The 26,063-nt window shown below is 46.0% G+C and overlaps 1 protein-coding gene across 1 annotated transcript in view; it reads right to left on the bottom strand.

Moving 5' to 3' along the window:
- The window catches only part of LOC126190885 (protein MTSS 2), a 379,404-nt gene that overhangs the window by 115,297 nt on the left and 238,044 nt on the right, over positions 1–26,063 (bottom strand). The window contains exon 4 of the mRNA XM_049931492.1: positions 22,078–22,162. Within this exon, the coding sequence (XP_049787449.1) occupies positions 22,078–22,162 (85 nt within the window). The remainder of the gene's footprint in view (positions 1–22,077; positions 22,163–26,063) is intronic.

The raw sequence follows: 26,063 nt of genomic DNA, 5'->3' as shown, positions 1-26,063 counted from the left end.
CCGCTGGCCCTCACTAAGTAAAGATTAGTCCGATCATACTAACCATTTCAGAATGAATCACACGCCGGAAACAATTTTTCCAATATGTCGCTAGAAAGACCTGTATCTATACATACGATAAAATTAAGTACCCCACCGCGGATTCTGTCTGTATGTTTAGGCTGCTCTCAAGAACTAGTGTCGGGATTTTTATACGTTTTTCACTAATACAGTGGCAATGACGGGAGCTATGAACTTAGAAGTTACTCCAGAGATGAGTGAAACTTTATTTGAAATCCATGTCGGGCTTGGTCATCGAGTGGCAAAGTGTGTGCCTGCAAATCGATATTTCGCATGACCGAATCCCGGTTGGGCCACGGATTTTGCAGTCTGCCTTTTAACCTAGCATTCATCTCCCATTAATGTGAAGTTTCGCCAGAAACATTTCGTTCTGATTCCACGTTAAACTGTTAGTCCCCCTTTGCCGGGTTGGATAACTGGGGTAGGTTATGAGCATGGAAGTTCAGTTTAAAGACTTGCACCAAGCCACTGAGCCACACGACATAATTATTACCAGAATTACACTCGCCTCATTATTCTGTTAAGTATGCGAATGCTAATCCCAGTAATTACCGTAGGAATTTTGATACACCCGCGCGAAGTCGAGAGGGTCTTGTTTCATTAATGTTGTTCTCTTTTAATTTAACCAACAATATAACACGCAGCAATTAAAATACGTCTTGCGGGTTGGTACTTTCTTCTGCCGACCCTGTGAATTATTGTCTGCTGAGCTTACAGATTCTTCGTGTGTTACAGTTTCTTATCTGTTTATCAGAGGTTCCAGCCTGTAAGAATCTGATCAAATGTTAGTTGTCGCCAGTTTACATCAAATGCTAAACCTGACGGCTATGGCACCTTACTTAAGACGTAAAAGTTTAAAAATGAAGAAGCTGCGGACCGTGTCACTTTCTCTGTTAACACGGATGTGTACCCGTTCGAGACTTTCTATTAGGTCGACTGTGCACGCTTGGTGACGAGGTGTCTGATTAGCTGCATCACACACTCCTGCAACTAACACCCTACTCACCTAAAGGGTGATTCAGAATGATCGCTGTGAACGCAAATGAGGGCGGCGAGTCATTTGGTCACACGCTGCTGGCTGTGCTAAGTAGCTTGCTCGGTCGTACTTCTGTGAGCGCGCCCCTAAAAACAAGCGGGACGGCTGACCTAGAAGCTTACTTGCGTCTTCTGCGCGCACTGGAGAGAGCAGAGACAAAGCGACAATTTACTGCACCCACCCACCCACCACCAGCAATGCGAACCACGTACTCTTTCTCCAAGCAGTCGTGCCCTTCCCCCCCGCCGGCAACTGTTCTGTTACTTCGGGTGTCATACGGCAATGTGAGGGTGCGTGTTCCATTTATGAAAATACATCTCAGAAAGGAGAAGAGTTAGCTTGCAATTAACAGTAAGAACGTACGTTGTGAAGGCGATAGAAAACGTTTGCCAACTCTACTCAACGTTGGAAATACGCTGCCTGCCAAAAACAGTGAAGCATCCAGAAAACATGGCCGGATGTCAGTGTAGCTTCGTACATGTACATATCAACATACAAGTAATTACAGATGCAATGCTCTATGACAGGTGGAACGCACACCGCAGTGGATTGCTGTTGTCCGTGTTTAATGCTGTTGCAAGTTTTGATAGGGAACGGAAGGACCGTGAACCAGTGGCGGATACGTATGAGGCGCGCGGGGCAGCCGTTAACACCACAAACGGCCGAGTTCGTAGTGGTGTCGTGATCGGGAAGCATGGTCTGCTGATGAATGTTTAGCGATGAATGACGGTTCTGCACTTCCGCGGATGACCATCGCCTGTGACTATAGCGGCAACATGGAGAGAGAGAGAGAGAGAGAGAGAGAGAGAGAGAGAGAGAGAGAGAGAGAGAGGTCTCATTCCCCCAATGTTTTGGAAAGGGGCTGCGGTGTGAGTCACGACGTCTTATTGCGAGGAGACATCGGTATGACTTACGGTCACTGCTGGCGCAGGACACCTTTTAATTAACAACAAAGGGCGCAAAAAGTGCTTTAATATGTCTTATATTTGGAAGATTGAGTCAAATTTAACATTAGTTTGCAATATCAGATAAACCTTGTAGAAACGGTGTTCTAACTACACACGTAATAGTGTCTCAACTGCCCTTCTACAAGAGGAAGGCAATTTCAACGTTTATTAGAAACCTGGAAATGTTGAATTTTACAGACGATAGAGACTTTAATTTAGTATTTTCCGCGCTAGCACTAAACCCCCTCTACCTGCGTACACACAGTAGCCCAAGTTCAATAGAAACGACGTAAGGCTAAGAACAGGATTTTAAGCAAATATACAAAGTGTCAGGAAGTCCTTTCTGAAAGTATTTGTATGGAGTGTAGCCATGTATGGAAGTGAAACATGGACGATAAATAGTTTGGACAAGAAGAGAATAGAAGCTTTCGAAATGTGGTGCTACAGAAGAATGTTTAAATTTAGATGGGTAGATCACGTAACTAATGAGAAGGTATTGAATAGAATTGGGGAGGAGTTTGTGGCACAACTTGACTAGAAGAAGGGATCGGTTGGTAGGACATGCTCTGAGGCATCAAGGGATCACCAATTTAGTATTGGAGGGCAGGGTGGAGGGTAAAAATCGTAGAGGGAGACCAAGAGATGAATATACCAAGCAGATTCAGAAGGATGTAGGCTGCAGTAGGTACTGGGAGATGAAGAAGCTTGCACAGGCTAGAGCAGCATGGAGAGCTGCATCAAACCAGTCTCAGGACTGAAGACAACGACAACAACATCAACAATAACAGTGTACCATCCCACACATCAACGATAACAATAGCGAAAGTGCCTGAATTGGGCTTTGAATTGGCTCCTTATCCAGCCTAGTCACCACACTTAGCCCTAAGTGACTTCTTCCCGTTCCCGAACTTTAAACTTTTCCTTGCTGGGAAGAACTCATCATCAAATTAGGAAGTGTTAGTTGCAGTCAACGAGTATTTTGCAGAGTTTGACAGATTCCATTTTTCTGATGAGATGAACGAGCTTGAGGATCGCAGGGCCAAGTGTAAATTCCTCAAAGACGACGTTGACGAGAAGTAAGATGAGGTTCTTACGAAATAAACATTTTTTTCTTGGTTTGTTACCAGACTTACAAACCGTCCTCGTACACAGTTTCTAACTGTAGTACACTACTTGATTAACTGTTTTAAGCTTTCAACGTACGGTTACCCCTTATAATGAGCAGATTATCACAGTACTTAAAATGTTTTAATTTGGTCAGTAATTATATAAAGTTATTGGAAAATCAAATTTTTGTTACCCTGTAAGCCGTTAGAAAGCAAACAAACTGCGTTTGGAAGACGATTTTAGCCTTTCAGTAATATAGATTGTTGCCCTCCTACAATATACGTAACCGATATGATGCAGGGAGTGGTCAGGAGACTGCTACTAAATGCGGAGGTCGTGAACGGGCAGTAGGGACACTTTTGCAAAATAGTGCAGCTGATGGTGTTTAGTGGGGAAAAGTTGCAGAGCTCTTGAGAGCCACGCTTTAGCACCCGAAGCACAGTGTCATCGTCTGGCATCTTCAGAGGCACCTTGAGGCCATAAGTTAGCGGTACAGTTTCTTGAAAATTAAAGTACTCCGACAAAGATGAAACGCACTCATGTTCACCACCAGGAAACGACCTCCAAACCACCAACTGTCAATTCATGGATGGGGCCTCCCTTGGTGCGACCACGTAAAGCATTTACGACTGAAATTTTATTGTAACTATCGGGGAATTCATATGTACGCGAGGTATGTCATAGAGGTTCGACTAATTTATGTGAACTGTAATCATTACTCAAGGGTATTGCCTTGACCACTAGCCCAAACGTACTTGGTTGGAAGATCTGGTGCATGCCTGCAGTCACTCATCTGAAAAGAATCCACGTACTCTTAGAATTACAACAGGTACACCCCAGTTAGTCTCAGGTTTACGTGCCCACCATCGCAACACACACAGAGAATAAAACTCTCATTCTACGAAGCTTAGAGCAATTCTCTTTACCAGCTCATTTAATCATTTGGTTTGATCAATTTGAAGTAAATTATGAAAACTCTCAAAAACAAACAAATCGGTATTTTATAGTTTAAAACACTTACACAAACAGAAGACGTACACACGTTAAATGAACCCGTGAGTGCGTTTTGATGAGATAAGTCCACCGGTCCATGAGATTATACAGTCTGAGGCCCAGTCACGGTGAGGTATGGGGGCTACGTGAAAACACGTCACACGCCGCTCGGGCACTTCACCCTCCCTTGTCCACACGTCCCTCTTCCGTAGCTAAGTAATTGGCAGGCGCTTTGCGGTGGAAGGCGCCGATTGGCTACCGGGGAGAGCGCCCAAGATCAAAGGCCAGGAAAGAGCATTGCAGGCGGCATCACCCGCCGAGCTGTGCACTTGGCCGCCCGAGGTGCAGAGTCACTGCCTTATCACCTCTGGCTCCCCTCTGCAGGCGTCGCAGTCGATACACGCAGCCTCTTTCGGAACCAGCGCGCTGGAAAATGCGTTGCTGCAGATGTAGTGCTATGACGATAATAGGGCACTGCACCACCAGAGCAGCGAGGTGACTGGGCCTCTCCACCCCTGTTTCTCGCTTGAACTATATGTGGAGAGTTCTCTAAAATCGAGGTACGTCAGAACTAGATTTTTCTGTTATGGTTTTAGGGCGCAAAACTGCTATGGTCATTAGCGCCCAGTCTGTGACTTAGGAAAAGGCAGCAATGGGAACGAAAGTCAAAAAATTGAAGAAACTAAAAATAGAAGGAGAGCTTAAAAAACCACTATAGAAGGGGGTTGGTTGTCCCCAAAAAGAGCTTCAAATGACTGTCGTCATCTCACTGGCACTAATAAACTCGAGAACGCGATCGGCTGAGCGCGTGTCATCTGCTAAAATGGAAGATATATCAGGCGACAGCTGTAGACGGGCGCGTAACGGAGTAAAATAGGGGCACTCAAGTAAAAGGTGTCTTGCCGTCCACAGCTGAGAGCAGTGGGGACAGAGTGGGGGAGGATCGCTGCTTAAAAGATGTCGATGGCTAAAAAGACAGTGCCCTATCCGGAGTCTAGTTAAAATTACCTCCTCCCGACGACGAGTTCGGGAGGAAGAGGTCCAAGCACAGGGAAGAGCTTTCACGTCCCGCAATTTATTATTGGGAAGTGTCGACCAATGTGCGTGCCATAAAATAGTAACACGACGACATAAAACACTCCGTAGATCAGCGAAGGGAATCGTGCGAATTGCTGGCTGAAGAAGAGAGACTGCAACCTTGGCCGCTATATCGGCCGCCTCATTTCCACAGATACCAACGTGTCCTGGGATCCAGAGGAACGCCACAGAGACGCCCCCCAAGAGGAGCAAGTGGAGGCAGTCCTCAATCTGGTGGACCGGAGGGTGGACAGGGTACAGAACTTGAAGACTGAGGAGAGAGCTGAGAGAATCTGAACAGATAACATACTGTATCCGCTGATGGCGCCGGATGTATTGGACAGCCTGGAGAACAGCGTAAAGCTCCGCAGTATAAACCCAACACTGGTCGGGAAGCCTAAATCGATTTGGGGTGTCGCCAACAATATAGGTACTCCCTACACCTAACGATGTTTTCGAGCCATCAGTGTAAATAAATGCGGCATCCTTCATTTGTGCACATAGAGCAGCAAATGCCCGACGATAAACAAGTGAAGGGGTACCATCCTTGGGCTTTGACAAAGGTCACGGAGCAGGCAGGTCCGGGGACGGAGCCAAGGCGGTGCTGTACCCCAAGTTGTCAAGAACGTTTTAGGAAAGCGGAAAGAAAGAGAATGGAGCAGTAGACGGAAGCGGATTCCCGGCGGTAGTAAGGAGGAAGGGCGGCCTGCATACCCTAAATCCAAGGAGGCGTCAAAAACATGTCATGGGCCGGATTAGCAGGCATGGAAGACAGATGGTTAGCATAACGACTCAGAAGAACTGCTCGCCGATTGGACAGCGGAGGTTCGGCAGTCTCAGCATAAAGGCTTTCCACAGGGTTGGTGTAAGAAGCTCCAGACACTAAACGTAATCCACGGTGGTGGATAGAGTCGAGACGCCGAAGAATAGACGGCCGAGCAGAGGAGTAAACTATGCTTCCATAGTCCAATTTCGAGCGCATTAAGGCGCGATAGAGGCGGAGAAGGACCACTCGGTCCGCTCCCCAGGAGGTACCATTCAGGCCAGGGAGGGTTTTGAGGGATCGCCGACAGCGAGCCGAAAGATAGGAAACGTGGGAGGACCAGCACAGTTTTCTGTCAAACATAAGACCCAAGAATTTAGCGACGTCCGAAAACGGAAGGTTGACAGGTCCTAGATGTAAGGAAGGTGGAAGAAATTACGTACGACGCCAAAAATTAACACAAACGGTCTTACTGGGAGAAAAGCGGAAGCCTGTTGCGATGCTCCAAGAGTGGAGGCGATCGAGACATCCTTGAAGACGTCGTTCAAGAAGGCTGGTCCGTTGAGAGCTGTAGTAGATCGCAAAATCGTCCACAAAGAGGGAACCCGAGACATCGGGAAGGAGACAGTCCATAATTGGATTTATGGCAATGGCAAACAGTACATCACTTAGCACGGAGCCCTGGGGTACCCCGTTTTCTTGGGAAAAAGTACGGGAGAGAGTAGTGTTCACCCGCACCCTAAATGTGCGCTCTGCCATAAATTCGCGAAGAAAAAGGGTCAGCCGACCTCGAAAGCCCCAAGAGAATAGTGTGCGGAGGATGCCTGTCCTCCAACAGGTATCTTATGCTCTCTCCAGATCAAAAAATATTGCTACCGTTTGGCGTTTCCGGAGAAAATTGTTCATGATATAAGTGGAGAGAGCAACAAGATGGTCAACTGCAGAACGATGCTTTCGGAAACCGCATTGGGCAGGTGTTAAAAGACTGTGGGACTCCAGCCACCAAGCTAAACGGCAATTCACCATACGCTCCAAAACCTTACCTACACTACTCGTGAGAGAAATGGGGCGATAGCTAGAGGGGAGATGTTTGTCCTTTCCAGGTTTCGGAACAGGAACGACGATAGATTCCCGCCATCGTCTGGGAAAAGTACTGTCGGACCAAATTCGATTATAAAGGCGAAGGAGGTAACGCAGACTATGGGTTGGTAAATGCAGCAACATTTGCATGTTGATACCATCCGGTCCTGGGGCGGAGGAGCGAGAAGAGGACAGTGCATGTTGGAGTTCCCACATGCAGAAAACAGTATTATAGCTTTCGCGGTTTTGAGAGAAGAAAGCAGGAGGTTGCACTTCCGCAGCGCGTTTCTTCTGGAGAAACGCTGGCGGGTAATTTGAAGAGGTCTAAATCTCAGCAAAGTGTTGACCCAATGAGTTAGAAATTGCGACGGGGTCCACTAACGTATCATACGCGACAGTGAGCCCAGATACCGGGGAGAAACCAGTCGCGCCAGATAACCGTCGAATCCGACTCCAAAGTTCCGAGGAGGGAGTGAAGGTTTTAAATGAGCTAGTAAAGAACTCCCAGCTTGCCTTCTTGCTATCGCGGATGACGCGACGGCATCGCGCAAGGAACTGCTATAGCGGATACAGTTGGCCAAAGTAGGATGGTGGCGGAAAACGCTAAGAGCACGTCGCCGCTCACGTATTGCGTCACACGGCATGCCTCGTGCCACCAAGGAACTGGGGGGGGCGGGGGGGGGGGGGATCCAGGGCAATTCGGAGGTGCGCGGTATTAAACGTTCCGCAGCTGTAAGAATAACGTCTGTAATATGTGTAACCTCATCGTCGACGCTAGGAAAGTGACGGTCATCGAATGTCGCTAGAGACGAACCAAGTGTCCAATCGGCTTGGGCAAACTTCCAGCGTCGAGGGCGCATATATGGCAGTTGAGGCTGCAGTCTAAGGACACATGGAAAGTGGTCACTCGAGTGTGTATCATCAAGGGCGAACCATTCGAAGCGCCGAGCTAGCGGAACAGTACCGACCGAAAGGTCCAAATGAGAGAAATTTGTCGTGGAGGCAGACAAAAATGTAGGGTCCCCAGTGTTGAGGCAAACAAGATCCGCTCGGTGGAAGACGTCTATCAACAGTGAGCCACGCGGACAAGGATGTGGAGATCCCCAAAGCGGGTGGTGGGCATTGACGTCCCCAACCAGCAAATAGGGGGGTGGAAGCTGACCAAGAAGATGAAGGAGATCAGCTCGTGCCATTGGTGTGGACGATGGAATGTATACAGTACAAAGAGAGAAGGTGTATCCAGAAAGGGAAAGACGGACAGCGACAGCTTGGAAGGAAGTGTTTAAGTGGATTGGGTGATAATGGAGAGTATCATGGAGAAGAATCATGAGTCCATGTGCTGGAGTGCATTCAACAGAGGGGAGATCATATCGGACGGACTGAAAATGGGGGAGAACAAAGCGGTCATGGGGACGCAGCTTTGTTTCCTGAAGACAGAAGATGACCGGCGAGTAGGATCGTAAGAGGATCGACAATTCATCCTTATTGGCTCGAATGCCGCGGATATTCCAGTGGATAATGGACACAGGGTGAACAGAAAATGGAGGAATGGGACCAAGGCTGCCGTTAACTCAACGACTGCTCAGAGCTTGCGACCGAAAGCGTGGAACGGCATTCAGCCGAAGGCAGAAGATCCTAATCCATAGGTTGTTCAGGAGCAGCCCCTGCCACCAGCGATCGGCCGCTAACAGTGCGCCTCGGCGACACAGAAGACGGCCGAGGGCGGCTACCGCCAGGTGGTGCTGTAGATGAGACACGCCTTGGCGGACAAGGAGAGGAACTGTGTTTCTTATTAGCCTTCTTGGAAACATGATGTTTAGATGAAGGAGGAACCGATGGTTGTGAAGTTGGGGTACGTAAATAATCTTCACGAGTATGCTCTTTTTTGGAAGTCTTGGTGTGTGACTTTTGGGATCGAGATTTAGCAGAACCCGATGAAGGGTGAGCCATAGAGTGAGCAGGCGAAAGTGGGGAGGTTGAACGGGCGATCTTTGTGCTGGCCGAACTCACGACTGTGGCACTAAAGGTGAGGTCGCAAGTCTGCGTGGCCGCCTCCTTTGTCGGCCGAGAAGAGGCAAGGACAGTGGTTTATTTTCCTGTCTGAGGCGCAGTGGGCTTTCGACTGGCGAATAACTTTCGAGCAGCAAAGGTCAACACCTTTTCCTTCACTCTGATTTCCTGAATGAGCTTCTCGTCTTTAAAAATGGGGCAATCGCGAGAGGAAGCAGCGTGGTCACCCATACAGTTGATGCAGCGAGGGGATGGAGGTGGACAAGCACCCTCACCCTCATGGGCATCCTTGCCACACGTAACACATGTGGCCGGATTGGAACAGGACTGGCTGGTGTGATTGAACCGCTGACACCGATAGCAACGCGTAGGGTTTGGGATGTAAGGGCGAACGGAAATTGTCTCATAGCCCGCTTTGGTTTTTGATGGGAGTTGAACTTTGTCAAATGTCAAGAAGACAGTACAGGTTGGAATGATGTTAGTGGCAACCCTTTTTATGACTATGAACAGCCGTTACGCCCTGGTCGGACAGATAGTGTTTAATTTCCTCGTCGGGCAATCCGTCGAGGGAGCGGGTATAAACGACCCCAAGTGAGGAATTTAAAGTGCGGTGCGCTTCCACCCGGACAGGGAAGGTGTGTAGCAGTGAAGTACGCAGCAATTTTTGTGCCTGGGGGGCACTGACTGTTTCTAACAACAAGGTGCCATTTCGTAATCTGGAACAAGACTTTACAGGACCTGCAATTGCGTCGACACCTTTCTGAATAACGAAAGGGTTGACCGTGGAGAAGTCGTGACCTTCGTCAGACCAAGAAACAACAAGGAACTGTGGCAACGATGGAAGGACTGTCTGTGGCTGAGACTCACTAAACTTACACTTGTGAGCAGACATAGTAGAAGGTGAGGAAACCATGGCGAAAGTATTCCCCATGATTACCGGCGTCTCCGATGGCGCGCTCGTAGTATCTGTCAGCGTGCTATCCCGTGAGCAGAATGGTGAAGGCACGCGATCTAGAACAGTTTGACAGACTACAGAACTTTAGGGTACATTTCGGAAACTGTACGACTTGTTGGCTGTTCGAAGAGTGTTGTGGCGAGTCTCTTCAACACGTGGTGATACCAAGGTGACAGACGTCGTGAGGTTGGGCGGCCACCTCTCATGACATGTCTGATGGCTCTGAGCACTATGGGACTTTAACATCTGCGGTCATCAGTCCCCTAGAACTTAGAACTACTTAAACCCAACTAACCTAAGGACATCACGCACATCCATGCCCGAGGCAGGATTCGAACCTGCGACCATAGCGGTCACGCGGTTCCAAACTGAAGCGCCTAGAACCGCACAGCCACACAGGCCGGCACAGATGTCTGACAACGTAGACTGAACAGACTGGTAAACAGGACAAGCGGCGAACTGTGGGGAACTAACACCAGACGTTAATGCTGGACAGAGTGAAGTAGTGTGTGTTCACAACAGTGCACCGAAGATTCGTAATGATGGGCCTACACAGCTGACGACCCATGCATGTGCCAGTGTTAACAACACGGCATCGACAACCACCACTGAAATGGGCACGTAACCTTCGACACTGAAAGTTGTTGGGTTGTTTGGGGGAGGAGACCATGCAGCGAGGTCATCGGTCTCATCGGATTAGGGAAGGATGGGGAAGGATGCCGGCCGTGCCCTTTCAAAGGAACCATCCCGGCATTTGCCTGGAGCGGTTTAGGGGAATCACGGAAAACCTAAATCAGGATGGTCGGACGCGGGATTGAACCGTCGTCCTCCCGAATGCGAGTCCAGTGTGCTAACCACTGCGCCACCTCGCTCGGTGTACTGAAAGTTGGTGCAGTGGCAGAGCGTTGCATGGTGTGGTGAATACCGATACCTTCATCATACCGATGGGAGGGGTCGGATCTGTCGTCTTCCAGAGAAACAATTTGATACATGTATTGCGTGACCGAGACAGACTGGCCGCGGATCCGTTCTGCTCAGGGGAACATTCACGTGGGCATCTGTGGGTCGAGTGGAGCCCGTGCAAGGAACCACGACGGCCAAGGAGTATCGTGCACTGCTTGCAGACCACATACACACCTTCATGACGATTTTTTTTTTCAACGGTAGTGACATTTTTCAGCAAGATAATGGCGTCATCTTCGAAGGCCAGGAGTGTGTGCAGTGGTTAGAGGAACACAGTAGCGAGTTAAAATTGATGTGCTGGCCTTCAAACTCACGTATGGGATGTGATTGAACGTGGCGCCAGAGCTCTTCGGCCCCGTTCCCAGAATGTACAGGAATTAGGTGGTATGTGTTTGCAGATGTGGTGTCATCTCCTTGCAGCGTCATATGGAAACCTCATTGCTTCCATGCCACGAAGCGTTGCCGGTCTTGCCCGTGCCAAAGGTGGACATACCGTCTAGTAGGTAGGTGGTCATAATGTTCTGGCTGATCAGTGTGTATAGAACTTAGATTAGCATCTTTGACGTTACAACGAAGTGAATACCCTTAGCTGCGTACAGGCGTTGATATAAGTCTGCGGGGACAGTTGAAAATGTGTGCCCCGACTGGGACTCGAACCCGTGATCTCTTGCTTACATGGCGGACGCTCTATCCATCTGAGCCTGTATGCAGCTAAGGGTGTTCACTTCTTTGTAATTTCATTCTAACGAGCTGCATGGTCACCGGAAAGAACAGATACCATCTCCATGTATCTTTGACGTTGTTCGAGGTGTTCCATCGCTGGTAGTAACCGTAACTACCGAAGGCGTCAGTGTGGACGATAGTAATGTATAATAATTGTTTACTTACTGTGTCCATTAGTAGAGTAAGTTGTTGTGCAGCTATTTGTTGTTAGGAACCACCCGACATTGCTATAGAGGTCCGTGCAGAAAGTAGTAAATTGATTAATAATTTCACAAGGCTCGTCTGTTGGAAATGGAGGGGAAACAGTTCTTTTTGAATGCTTTTTAAAAATAATTATGTGATGTCATGTAATATGTCACAGCGTTTTGAATTACGTGAACTGGCTGCTGCTATCAGGCTCGCTTCCTGGTAATATAAAATCAGCGGAGAGAGTGTGTGGACCCATGTGCACCTGAAAGTGTAGTGCAGAGTAAATGAACGTGGGATAAGGCTACAAAATGGAGAAAACTGACCCGCGACAGCATTGGCCGGCCCTGGGAGGATTCCTATCAAATCTTGGGCGGTCGCCAGTTCTAAATATTATTTCTGTTTATCCTACGCTATTTGCCATTGTCCTGCTTCAGTCTGGCGCAGAGCCACTTGCTAGCAGTCTGCCCCCTGCAACCCAGTGCCCGGTTTGTCTATTTTCCATAAACTCTGAGAACAGTTCACTTGTCCTATTGATCGTACAAAGAAATACTGAACTGTTAGGGCATAATCAATTAGCGTGTGAATAGTGGAAAGAATAAAAGTATACATTGGGCTCTTATCAATTGATTTCCGATTAACTAAAACTGTGTACTGTCCGTTTACGGCCTTCAGAATTCACTGTACACTTAATTGGTTCTCCCAGATTTCGCCTAAGGTCTCTGGAAAGTTAATACCGTGTCATTCTTTTAGATAAATTATTTCAGTGTTCGTCAGTGGAAATCTGTGAGCGCTCACGGTTTCGCCGTTGTACCAGACGCACGGCAAGTAAGAAAACACTGGGGCGAACGCAGTCGTCGCGACAAACACATGTTTTCGTTGATGATTATCTCCAGAATGAATCCTTCACTCAGCAGAGGAACGGTTAACGGATTGGAACTCTAACTCGGGACCTCGGAAAGAGGTGCTGATAGGTGTGAAATTGTTGAGGACAGGTCTTGAGTCGGGCCTGAATAGATAAGTCGGTAAAAGCTTTACTCCCCCAGATGTAAAGGTTCTGGGTTGGAGTACTGGTCCGGCACAGTTTTGATCTGCCAGGAAGTTTAATTAATTGTCTATTTTAAAATTAATATTGGTAGCCATCCTTCTTTAGTTTCTATTCTATTGTTTATTTTGTGGGTAAGTATAACTATTACTTGTCTTTCCCAATTCAATTTTGTTTTCACCGCGAAACAATAATAAATATTCAGTTACAAAAGACGAATAAGGTTTGTAACCTACAAGATAAAGACAGTACTTACTTCAACGTAGATTGAATGTCTAAACAAGCACAATGGGACACGTTTAGAAATGTAGACTCAGATAACGTAAAATGAATACTATCCAGTTCATTAAACGAGTAAAAGTCAGTGTTCTCGAGAGAGCGGTCGTTTGCAGCCGAACCTATACGGAAATTAAATTCTGTAACGGCTGTGGAACATGCAGGCGACCGGCTCCTAAACCTTGCTCCACCAAGCGACAACTGTTAGTGACTTGGCTGTGTGCTGCAGACACAAAAGGAAATCTATAAGCGGAGAGTTGAACTATCCGAGGCCAGGACAGGCTCGTGAGATTGAAACGCCAGGTTCGACTATTGGCGCGGTTCCAGCAACATTTAGCGTGCAAGGCTCGTGCCCATTATTATTACATAGAAGTCTCTCTTTTGAAAGGATGTAGCAATCAGTTTCCCAAGATGTTTGCAAGAAGCATAAAATGTAGTGCCAAATTAGTGGTGGCTCCCGTTTGCCGGGAGTAAGCAGCTCACGAATTGTAAAAGATTGTGGTGGTGGTGGTGGTGGTGGTGGTGGTGGTGGTGGCGGCGAAAAATTGCTTCTACATGAATGTGATGGTTGACTGCCTGGCCTTTGCGGATGACCTTGCCTTTTTTTTCTTTTTTTCCTTGTTCTATTCGCTAGACACAGCTGCTGAACAAACCAATGAAATGAAGATACCATCAGCTAAGCCATAACGTCAGATATTCGATAAAACTGAAAACACAATCATCATGTTCAAAGAAGCACCCAGAAGAAGAAGGTGAAATCAAATAGTCGGAGGAGTTCAAATACCTAGGATATTCGTAATGAACAAACACATCTAAGAAAGAAGTCTTTGCATCACGGATCAGAAGAACGGAAACAGTGTATCAACTAACTGAACGTTTCCAAAAGAAGATAATGTCAGTGTAAGACTACAATCTACGTTAATACGACCAGAGGCCAGATATTGCGGAGAATGCTTTTATATGAATAAAAGAGATTTGGCCGAGAAATTAGAAACTCTTGCATGACAGACCTCGAGGAAAATATTAAGATCACTCAAAGAAAATCGTGTATTAGGGAATTCCTATATATGTAGAAGAAATCGGCCAAATATTGTAGGAAGGTTGTTTTCAATGATCACACTGCCCATATGAGTCCTAAAAGGTTAAGCAGTCGTATCTTCGGCTACTTAACAAGGAAACCAAGGAAGTGGGGTTCACCAAGATAGGAAAAGACCTGTAAGAAGTGGAGCAACACTAGAGGACATCCATATATGCTCAAACCCCAAAAACACCTTGGTTCTGCAAGAAAAGACAAAACTAAAATTTGCAAAACGTTGACTTAAATTAGAAACAGTGTAGGTAATGAATGCGGGTATACTGTGCTAAACTAAAGGTCGAGGGACAAGGAAGAGGAAGACTGCAGATGGAATAGCGCAGTCAATCAAAAATGAACAAAAATTTATTAGGAGATAATGGAGATATAGATCTGGGGAAGTCGAGAGAGAGAGAGAGAGAGAGAGAGAGAGAGAGAGAGAATATGAATACAGTTTTTCCGCTGTAACCCCATATTGCTGTACTCTGTTTAATCTTGAGTGCAGCCAGCCGTCAGTGGTGTGCGTTTACACGTTGCGCTCCCCAGGACCTCAAGGATTGGCGCCGTGACCTCCTGGGGTCCAGCAGCGAAGCGCGTGCTGCCGCCGCCCCGTGGCCCGCACTGCAGAAGCACTCGTAAAATTAGCGCCACTTAACTCCTGTTACCAGCGCGGACACTTCGTTATTCTGTCGCCACAAGGGCAGCTGTTTGCAACCTACTCGCCTTCACTCATTAAAAGTTCGCTCGCTCCATTGATTACCGCTTGTCTGGCGTTGCAGCATCTCGTGTTTTAAGAACGTGCCGCGCCTAGTCGCTTTGTTCGTCGGCAATAAACTCGTGTTAAGCACTTGGCGCAGCTGTTATATCGATAAACAGTTTTTACACAACTGGAATGCTATTGTGTTGTAATAGGTGCTCCAAAGGGCGTATTACATCAATCCTCTTCCTCCTCTCCTCCTCCTCCTACTACTACTACTACTACTACTACTACTACTACTACAACATCTGTTCTCCCTACCGTCCAGGTGATGGCTGCTTTAGGCAAATTAAAGGGTGGTTCCTTCCCCATCGTTCCCTAATCCGAAGGGACCGATGACCTCACTATTTGGTTGCTTCCACCCAAATTAACCAACCAACAGGTGACAGCTCCCTATTACTACCTGCAGGCAGTATTTTTATCTAATGACAACACAGTAGCTGAAAGTGTCTCTCAAGGCGTTGAACACTGTCAATAATGCCCGAGAGCAGTGACGGGAGAACGAACCTAACGATTTCCGGAATAATGGTCAAGCTACACTTGGCAATATTTGCGAGAGAAGAGTCAGATCCAAACAACTACGTAGGAAACTCCCAACATTCAACAACAATTTGCTTTTCATCGCTAGTATGAGGTGGCCAACCTTCATATAAAAAAAAAAACTAAAAAAATGGGTCAAATGGCTCTGAGCACTATGGGACTTAAATCTGAGATCATCAGTCCAGCCGGCCGGTGTGGCCGTGCGGTTCTAGGCGCTTCAGTCGAACCGCGTGACCGCTACGGTCGCAGGTTCGAATGTTGCCTCGGGCATGGATGTGTGATGCCCTTAGGTTAGTTAGGTTTAAGTAGTTCCGAGTTCTCGGGGGCTGATGACCACAGATGTTAAGTTCCATAGTGCTCACGAGGGAACCTCCCCATCGCACCCCCCTCAGATTTAGTTTTAAGTTGGCACAGTGGAGAGGCCTTGAAAAACTGAACACAGATCAATCGAGAAAACACGAAGAAGTTGTGTGGAACTATGAAAAAAAATTAGCAAAATATACAAACTGAGTAGTCCATGTGCAAGATAGGCAACAGCAAGGATCATGTGAGCTCAGCAGCGCTGTGGTCCTGTGGTTAGCGTGAGCAGCTGCGGAACGCGAGGTCCTTGGTTCAAGCCTTCCTTCGAGTGAAAAGTTTAATTGTTTTTTATTTTCAGACAATTATTATCTGTCCGTCCGTCCGATGCGAGGTAACTGCGCCGTAGTATGGGGACGCTACACCTAAACAAACATCGAAACACACGACGTCAATCGACTACAGCGCACGGAAGAGAGCACGGGCAAGGTAGAAGAATCTTTTTACCCATTCGCCAAGTGTACAAGTTAGGTGGGTCGACAACATATTCCTGCCATGTGACGCACATGCCGTCACCAGTGTCGTATAGAATATATCAGACGTGTTTTCCTGTACAGGAATCGGTTGACCTATAACCTTGCTATCAAATATTTTCGGTTCCCATTGGAGAGGCACGTCCTTTCGTCTACTAATCGCACGGTTTTGCGGTGCGGTCGCAAAACACAGACACTAAACTTACTACAGTGAACAAGAGGCGTCAATGAACGAACGGACAGATAATAAATTTGTGAAAATAAAGAAAGTAAACTTTTCACTCCACGGAAGACTTGAACCAAGGACCTCTCGTTCCGCAGCTGCTCACGCTAACCACGGGACCACGGCGCTCCTGAACTCTTACCCTCCTTATGTTGCTTATCTTGCGCATGGACTTCTCAGTTTGTATATTTTGCTTATTTTTTTCATAGTTCCACACACCTTCTTCCTGTTTTCTCGATTGATCTGCGTTGAGTTTTTGAAGGCCTATCCACTGTGCCAACTTATAACTAAATCTGAGGGGGGTGCGATGGGGAGGTTCCCTTGTCAGAGCCATTTGAACCATTTTTTTCATCAGTCCCCTAGAGCTTAGAACTACTTAAACCTAACCAACCTAAGGACAACACACACATCCATGCGCGAGGCCGGATTAGAACCTGCGACCGAAGCGGTCGCGCGGTTCCAGACTGTAGCGCCTAGGACCGCTCGGACACTCCGGCCGGCCAAATGAACTATTTCAAAACCCAAAGCACACCGTTAGACTTATAGTAAAAATGACTTGTCTCCACTACCTTGGTGCAAGCCTCATCAGCTGTTTATTTTGAATTTCACTGAAGCACCGTCTCATAGGACTGATGAGGCTGAGTGTACCTTTCCACCAAAGAAAAATCTGAGATGTTCATCGAAAATCGAACCCGGGACCTTCGCGTTAGTAGCCAGCGACGCTAATCGTTATAGGACTGAAATAGCGAAAGTGGCTCTAGGTTGGAATAACTTAAAGAAAAAAATACAAGCAAATAACTTACCTGTTCTTATTCTGGTTTACCGTCCGAACCTAAGAAGCACCCCTGAGAAACGTTGGTCTCCCTTTTTCACACACGGTTAAGTAAAATATCCTAGTCGCAGGCAAAATGGCAGCGCATATTCACAGGTACCCAATGGGTCTTCAACAGTAGCACAGTGTGAGCTAATAACAAAGGTATATATTAAAAATATACATGTTCGTCGAAATTTTGGACTAACAGAGAATGAAGACAGTGCATCAGCTTGAGCAGAAATGGTGGGGGTGGGGGCGTGGTTATGTGATGATGCATATCCTGTTAGTGAAGACAGAATACAGCTTGCAATGCAGTTGTGTCCAGTCTCAAGTTGCTGTAGGAAGTACAAGAACGGTTTTATAAAAAGTATCCACGAAATCTAGTGACTGTCACATAACTTATCTACGGTAACTTTTGAGAAAAACATTAGTTAATTGCCACTGGACTACAATAGTTGGAAATGAGCCGCATGTGTGGAATATTCTAGGGCTGCCAGATGGATGATTTGGATGCTTTTCGAGAATTCCGAGGAGCTCCGCACCACAACCAATTAGGAGTAAAACGTGATGTACTGCTGGAATATTAACGTGACGGTTGGGTGAAGATGCTTCTGGAACGTACGGCTTTTTTTCGGAACACATAATCACCATCTTTTTTTCCTTTTTTTGCGCACTTCTGACGGGCATGTTTAAGGAACTAATATTCGATACAGAACATACAACTGTTCGCCACGTATCCTGGGTATCACAAGGGAGGCTCATAAAAAAAAAATTAATTGATTTGAACCCGTACAGCAGCCTACATGATTAGCATGACCTATCCTCCGACATGCATTCTACAAAAACGTTGATAGTAATTATATGAGAGGAGATTTGGGGTTAAAGCAGTTAGGTGTCAGCACAAAATAGTAAATCCATACTGAATAAGTGCGTTATTTAGTAAAAGCGCTTATTACCCTGAAATTATGGGGAGGGTGAGCTGATTGATGTAAAAGCAGAACACCAGCTCAGTTCTCTTTCAAAGTCACACGGCTACATCTCGGCGTTCTGTCCTTTGATACAGAGAATAATTGTCCTGCCTTAATTTGGCAAAATAAAAAATCTTCCAACGCACTCGCAGGCACAAAATTAGCACATGCTGGCTTTGCGCCAATATTTCCAGTGGAAAGCACACACATTTGAATGGAACGCGTAAAACACTGTAATGTCCATTCTTTGGCCATGGCTAATTCCCACTGTTGGCGCAGTCTTACAAATTTATCGTACTGCTTAGCACGTGGTTTAATAAAAAGTCCAGAGCGACGTCCTTTACATCGAAGTCTTCAATCTTCAGTTACGGGGTAGAAAGCGCTGAAAGACACTCTTCATGCAAAATTACATCTGTGTCTTGTCCACCACAGTTCGCGTCTCTTTCGCGTGGTTTGCGACTTGAGATAATCATTGCTAATTTCCTGTCTGTTTAGAGAGTTAACAGAATAAATTGCTATACTACGTAACAAAACAAAAGAGCCATAAACTACAGCTAACGATTATTCGGCTTAGAAAACGATTTTGTTGTGAAGATGTAGAGAACGAACACATCTCCTATTTAGCTCGTCACTTATTCTATCCATTCCATTTTTTTATATACGTTGATCCACGGTTGGGAATATATGGGCTATTTAGCCCCGACCCATGTATAAACTTTCTCGTATTCGTATGCGCATGCGCATTCAAGTAACTTCCCTTGTCTTGCGCATGTGCATGTGCATAGGTAGCGGGTCGGACTTTTAAGTGAGTGACCATTTTCAGCTGCAGTTTATGGCGGGTCATGGCCCAGCGAACATAGGCCGGTGTGAATTGGAGCGTACACTATTAAGTAGTGGTTTTGACTTTGTACATATGTACTGTTCGTGTTTTCCTTTTCTTTTTGTTTATAAATGTATAGCTATGGTGTTCTTTTAATCATTGACAAAGGTCTTTTTAGGCACTTGTGGGTTTTATTGTTGTTCTGAAGAAGGTGTAGTTATCTACGCCGAAACCCGTGTAAACACTAGGGGCTTTTATCGCAATCGAGGCGGCTTTGTAGTTTTTTAATATATTAACCAACGGTTGCTGACGCGCAGTGATGTTGAAGGTTCTTTAACATCGGCAAGCGCTTGAACACATCGGCAAGCGCTTAGTTAGCGGTGTCGCTTAAGTAGTGGTGCCTGTTAACCAGGGTTTGAGCAGCTAAATGTGCTGATACAGTGAGTAAAGTGTGTTCGGCAGAGGAAAAGACCGAAGACCAGGCGATCAAAGAAACCGTCATACGAAGGAATTCCCGGAGGGAAGACGTTCTCGCAAAACACAATGAGATAGTTTACAGAATCGGCATTTGTGACAGACTGCAAAACGATGCTACCGTCACGAACATGCAACTGGAGTAATGACTACGGAGACTAGGGAAATCAGGGTGTCTGCCGCCCGCCCCCTCCCCCTCCATTTGGGAGTGGAATAGCGAAGGAAATGAGTAGGAGTGCTACAAGCTACCCTTCGCCATGCGTCGTAAGGATACGTCACCTTGCGGGATATGTGCGTGTGTCCTACCTGAGAGGGAAGTTGCGGAATCTTAAAGAGGGGAAGTTGGAACCTTTCCTCGACCTGTGAGTCTAGTGATTCGCGTCCGCCCATACAATACGCGTGTCCGACGTACGTAAGGGAAACTGGCCAAGACTGACGGCAGGGATATTTCAGGCGATGCGCAGTCGTGTCGATTGACATTCCGTGACCGGTGGATGTCGCAGGCGAGGCCGGAGCACGCGCTCTGAGAGAAGCACCAGCAGCAGCAGCCGCCGCCGCCGGCACGCGTGCCCTGAATACACGGCACACGGACCCCGTCTCATTAGGTTATAAAGGCGGCGCTTCACGGCGGCCCACGCCCCTACACGCTCGCTAACTTCGCTCCATAACGGTGGGCGATACCACGCCGAAAGCGCGCCTCGTATATTACGCGTAGCATGCAGACTGCGGCGCAAAACGACCCATTTAGGAGCCTCTCATAGCGCCGGGTTCCGTATAAGCTCGGCGAGGAAAGAAGCGAAGACGGACGCGCTCCTTAGCGGGAAAAATGGCATCCTAACGCAGAGATACGACTAAAATCTCAAAGTATTGCTCAAGTCTCGATATGTTCCACCAGAAACATCTCCGCAGACATGCAATCTGACGCAACAAGGACATTTTCTAGTCTCCATTAGTACTGCATCAGTAGAAAACCAAAAGTGACTACCAACCCCAGTAAGCTTTTACGGCTTCAAATGACAGGAATTTTTTTTTCTTTTTTTTTTTTTTTTTTTTTTTTTTTTTTAAGTGCGACGTTATCAGGACGACATGTGACTCGGCAGACTAAAGTGTTCATTCAACACGGTGTCTAATAGAAGATATTCACGTTCGGAACATCAATAAGTTGTTTCATGGATTCAGTGTTTACTGAAGGCTGTTTATTGAAGCCTATTTCGGTCAATAAACAGCTAATTCATAAAACTGGTTATTGGCGGGAAAAAAAGGAAACTGATGCTCTGCAGCACCATCTGAACACACACACACACACACACACACACACACACACACACGCGCGAAAATCTGCCAGCGCGTCCTCTAAGTTGTCAAGAATTGCTATTGTCTGTTCAATTGCGAAAATTTATTTACATATTTGCCATAATGTTATTAAAGCTTTTGGCACCCGAACTAGACACCGCACAACCAGTATAACAGTAAGCATGCAACTCATGTAGAATGAATTCCCTCCACGTAACATAGTTTAAAGGCTCTTTGACAAGGAGGAGACAAAAAACTGAGAAGAAATCAGCCTGCGTTCTCTTACAGAAGCAAATAACCCGGATATTCGCGATAGGCGATTTACGAAAACCACAGGAAACCCAAATCTGGATTGCAAGCCGAGAATTTCAACCCCGTTCTTCCCGTATGCTAGCCCAATACGCTAAGCGCTGCGCTTGGTGGTCAAAATTATGAACTGCAACATACGATTTTTTAACTTAATTTTTGTTAACTTTCGCTCTATTGCATAATTACGGCCCTAGGCGGTTTTGAAGTACCGCTCAATGGCTGCTTCGTCATCAGCAATCTAACAATTGACTGTTTCGGGTGGCATGTAGTCATTTAAGATATTCGGGCAACTCCAGACCCCGAGTTAACAAAAGGTCATTGAAATGCTTGTCGTTAACACGTATCCCAAAAATGAGTAGAGATTATCGTCCGCAAGTAAATTGTTGATCAATAACTAAGACCGAATGTTCAACCTAGTTCCTGTGGATGTCGTCTACGAAACACTATTTGTCTAAAAATATCACAATAGTTGAAGCAATCAACACCACAGCAGCTTATACGAGCCCATTCTATGGCATCGATAAATTGTAATTAGCAATAGTGAGGCATTATAAAGTACACCCGGCAAAAAATTACTCACAGGAAAGATTATACGGAAAAAATAGACACGTCTATACATCAATGAAGTTATCTTACGTCTAGATCCAGCACGCACAAACAAAACGCTATCAACACATTTCGCACTGGTAACTTCCAATTCACATCACAATTAATACAGTTAACAAACCCAATTAAACAGGAATGTGATCCACGTACCTTGTGAATGTCTTCATACGGGCCTCCACTGCTTTGTGTCGGAGGCAGATTCGTGTCAAGGCAGTGCCGATCTCCTTGGTAGCACCTGCAACAAAATAATGGACACTATTAAACGTTATGTTCAAATACGTCAAGTCTCGAAAAATACTTTCCAACTTCAATGTATTTTAGAGCACAAGTAAAATGCAGATTTCGGCTCATATGATTCACGAAATGCTCCAGTTCTATCACAGTCAACGGCTCTGCATTGACTGCGGCGATTTTATAAATGATTCGCTACTTAAAACTTATTGCCCCGACGTAACCACACTCCACGTCCAAAGTCCATGATCATGGCCAGCAATGAAATAGAACACTGAGCACAGAAAGCACGTTTATCACGAACAACACACTACACCCGCATCTGAACTGTGACCTCGTGCACGAAGAGTGCAGTTATTAATGTAACAATATTCTAGAAGTCTGGTATTTATACTAACATCGAATATTCCCTAATATACAAGCATTAGAAACTTAAGATATTTCAAGAACGTTCCAGAACTGATAAATACTAAACATTTAAAAAACTGCAGGTGGTTTGGGTCTGTGGTAGCGAACCGCACACGTTCGCCTGCGACGCTAACCACTACGCAACACTGCAGGTCGCAGCAACATCGTTCACAAAATGCTTTGTCCTGTAGGGTTGCATCACAATCCAACGGAGTAAAATCTGGAAAGTCGCCATTCTCGATTAAACGCTGAAAAAATGACGAGCTACGCGAATGGTAGGTTGGCAGCTACAGCGCCTGTAACAGTTTTAATTTGTAGATACACATTTTTAAACAAATTCTCGCTGTACGTTCGCTGTAGAGATTATGAGCTCTTTGGATGCCCTCCGAATAGATTCGTGTTGTAAACTGTAGAAAGCAATTCAAATGCCTTCTTAGTCAGGTCGGCCAAAATGACGCTGATACCAACAATACCTGGCTACATCAGAAAAGGAATCCGATGAAATCAAGCTCGTACATAACTGGACATCGAGAACTTTTAGAATGGCGACCGAAATTGTCTATCATTAGCAAAAAGGTAACCATTGACAGATTCAACGGGTTGTTATGTGTACGTAAACACACACACACACACACACACACACACACACACACACACACACACACACACCACATTTTCTTTAACAGTTGTAACTCTTGACATCACCTAAAACAATTACAGAGAAGTCTGATTTGCTTAAGCCGAAAATAGTGCAAGTCACTTCGTTCAGCTGTTGCAACACGAAAGTTGTAAATTACCGTCTTAGTCGCCCAATATTAGCAAATGTGCTAGAATTTTCTTACCACCAAAACAAATTCAAAGCAAACAATTTGACAAGGGCGTTGGCTACAACCCTCGTGCGCTTCGCAGATTGTAAGGTATGTTAGTGGCACGACGTAAGCTGGCGAGAGAAAATGCAACTGACAATGTTTCGACCTGGTACCATTACATGACATCAATGTAAACTGCCATTTTACAGATCGTGATTTGTACGACATTTTCGACATACTTAGCAATAATTTTTTTAAAACATCTGTAAATAGTTCGTCGGCGACATACACTGATGAGACAGAACGTTTGACCATTGCCCATCTCAAGATTGTTTGCCACCTATCTGTGTTAGGGGTACGTGACGCGGTAACGAAAACAAAAGTTGAGTGCAGACGATTGAGAATAGTTCTAGCAACGGGATGGACTGCAAATGGGGAAATCCACTGACGTAAGGACTTCCACAATGGGCAGATTATTCTGACCCTTATAGTCAGCATGTAGGAACAGTGCCTGAAGGACGGGGAAACCACAAATAAGCGGTGAGGTGTTGGTAACGACCTCGCCTAGGAGCAGAACCTGGAGGTCGGAGGCTTGCCTGCTCTGTGAAACAGAATAGGGGCGACCTGCGGCGGATATGAGGAGAGCTGCGGCAGATCCAACGTCGGAGCACAATGCCAGTGCAAGCACAAGTGTTTCGGAGCGCACAGTTCAGTACACTACGTCAGACATGGGGTTCTGTAGCAGACGTCACCGAAGTGTCTCCAACGGCATCGTCAAATACGATTGCAGTGGGCACGATATGATCGAGAACGGGCCGTCGATAAAACGTTATGCCTGGTCGGATGAATCACACTTCCTTCGGCACACGGATCTTACATTCGTACGTTGGGCGTGCCGAGTTTGTGACGTCTTAGCGTGGAAAAAGCACGATGGGGAGTCTTTCCGAACGCGCAGGGCAATAGCTAGCATGTCAGATATTCTGAACGTGCGTTTGAATGTAGATCAATAAGTTGGAAGAAGGCGCCATCTCTCACAGTACAGTCGCGAGACGCCATTTTCGCTTTCAACTAAAGCCCGCATATGTATATGGCGTTTCCAAGCGCCTGTTACCTGCGTTTCTCTCAAAAATTGTACGATTTATTGTAATAAAATGACGGGAGACGTCATATTGGTGGTTAAAAAATCTGTCGTGTTATGAAAGTATGCCGTGTCAGGTGACGAATATTGAAGATCCATCAAAAAAGCATTGTTCTAGATACAATTTGTTATAATCAGATTTCAGTTAGTATCATACCTACGATCAAAGCTTTTAGAATATGGTAAGATTCGAAGTATGATCGTAAATCATTCACTGTCGGTTTAACGTAATGAGTAGAGTCACAGACTAGTAATGTAACGCGTAATTTATTGCTGATACGCGTCCCACTGGATCCAAATATTTTACTAAGCTTCACGTTTTCAGACACTTTGTTATTGGCTTAATAGCAGAATATTCTATTACAGTCTAGGTTATCTCTGTGTCGTCTTTCTGAAAGTGAGTTTGTTCGATTAGCTCTATCTGAAAAACAGGTTCCACTACTTGGAGTAAGATATTTTTCACTTTCTTGTTTTAGATTGAGTATTTCACATGCTGTACAGATTCTGCTACTGAATAGGAACAATGATCAGGTACGAATGACGGTAGGATTTTACTAAAAAGTGGGAATGAAAATTTTTATCTTACGTGGAGAACTACTGCAAATTTGCATCACACTATTTGTAATGGAACTTCCATAGGCTAAGCTGATGACCTTACAGACTGGGCACTTACTATACTTCCATTTTTGCCTTTTAACATATTCATGGATATTTAAGTCCATGTATACAGTAGACAGAACAGAACTATCATATCGACAAGGGACGAAAGATTTAACGTAGGACTTCCGTTTCTGTCCATTTCGTAAACAGTGTGGTTTTCGAGCCAGTTAGAGCCACCAACTGCTGCTGGAGCCCGCTGCATCGCGTATACCTCGTTGAGGCACACATACCGTATGGACATACAGCGTCCTTTCTGAGCGTTCAGCGGCACGGTCAACGTTGACGTTCGAAAGCATGGACCGTGTGCCGACGGCTTAAGGACGCAGCGCGGTGGGGTCGGTAGTATGTAGGGCTTACACAGCATCTGTAATAGAAATTAGAGGCGAACGACAGCTGCGTACTATATGAATATTATTGTGGTCAAACTGCATTTTTTTCATGTTTTGATGCCTTCCCGACGGCGATAGCATCTTCCAGAAGCTTATCAGTTCGTATCAAAAGGCCCGAGTCGTGCTACCGTACTTCGAGGAGCCTGACAGTGAACTCACACTGATGTCTTTGCCACTAAATTCGTTGATGTGGACCCGATGGAAGACACCCGGAACGCTGTCGGGCGCCAGCTCCGCACGCACGATTCACCGCTCCGTACTTACAGGGAATTGCGTTACCTGTTGCGCGTAGAGATCTGGTGCCAGGCGGAATCACTACTGTCTTACACTCTAAAGGCGTACCAACACTAGTATCAGGTGGTCGTACTCTAAGGTGACAAAAATGAAGTGGTCGTACAGTGAGGTGGCAAAAAGTCTCGGAACAGCGATGTGCCTGTACCATCAAACAAGCCATAAAACGGCAGTGCATTGACGGAGTTGTCATTTGTATCCAGGTGCTAC

The sequence above is a fragment of the Schistocerca cancellata genome, chromosome 6 (assembly GCF_023864275.1).
Source record: "Schistocerca cancellata isolate TAMUIC-IGC-003103 chromosome 6, iqSchCanc2.1, whole genome shotgun sequence".
Classification (NCBI taxonomy): Eukaryota; Metazoa; Arthropoda; class Insecta; order Orthoptera; family Acrididae; genus Schistocerca; species Schistocerca cancellata.
The sequence above is the reverse complement of the archived record's forward strand: the minus strand, read 5'-3'. Positions and strand labels throughout refer to the sequence as shown.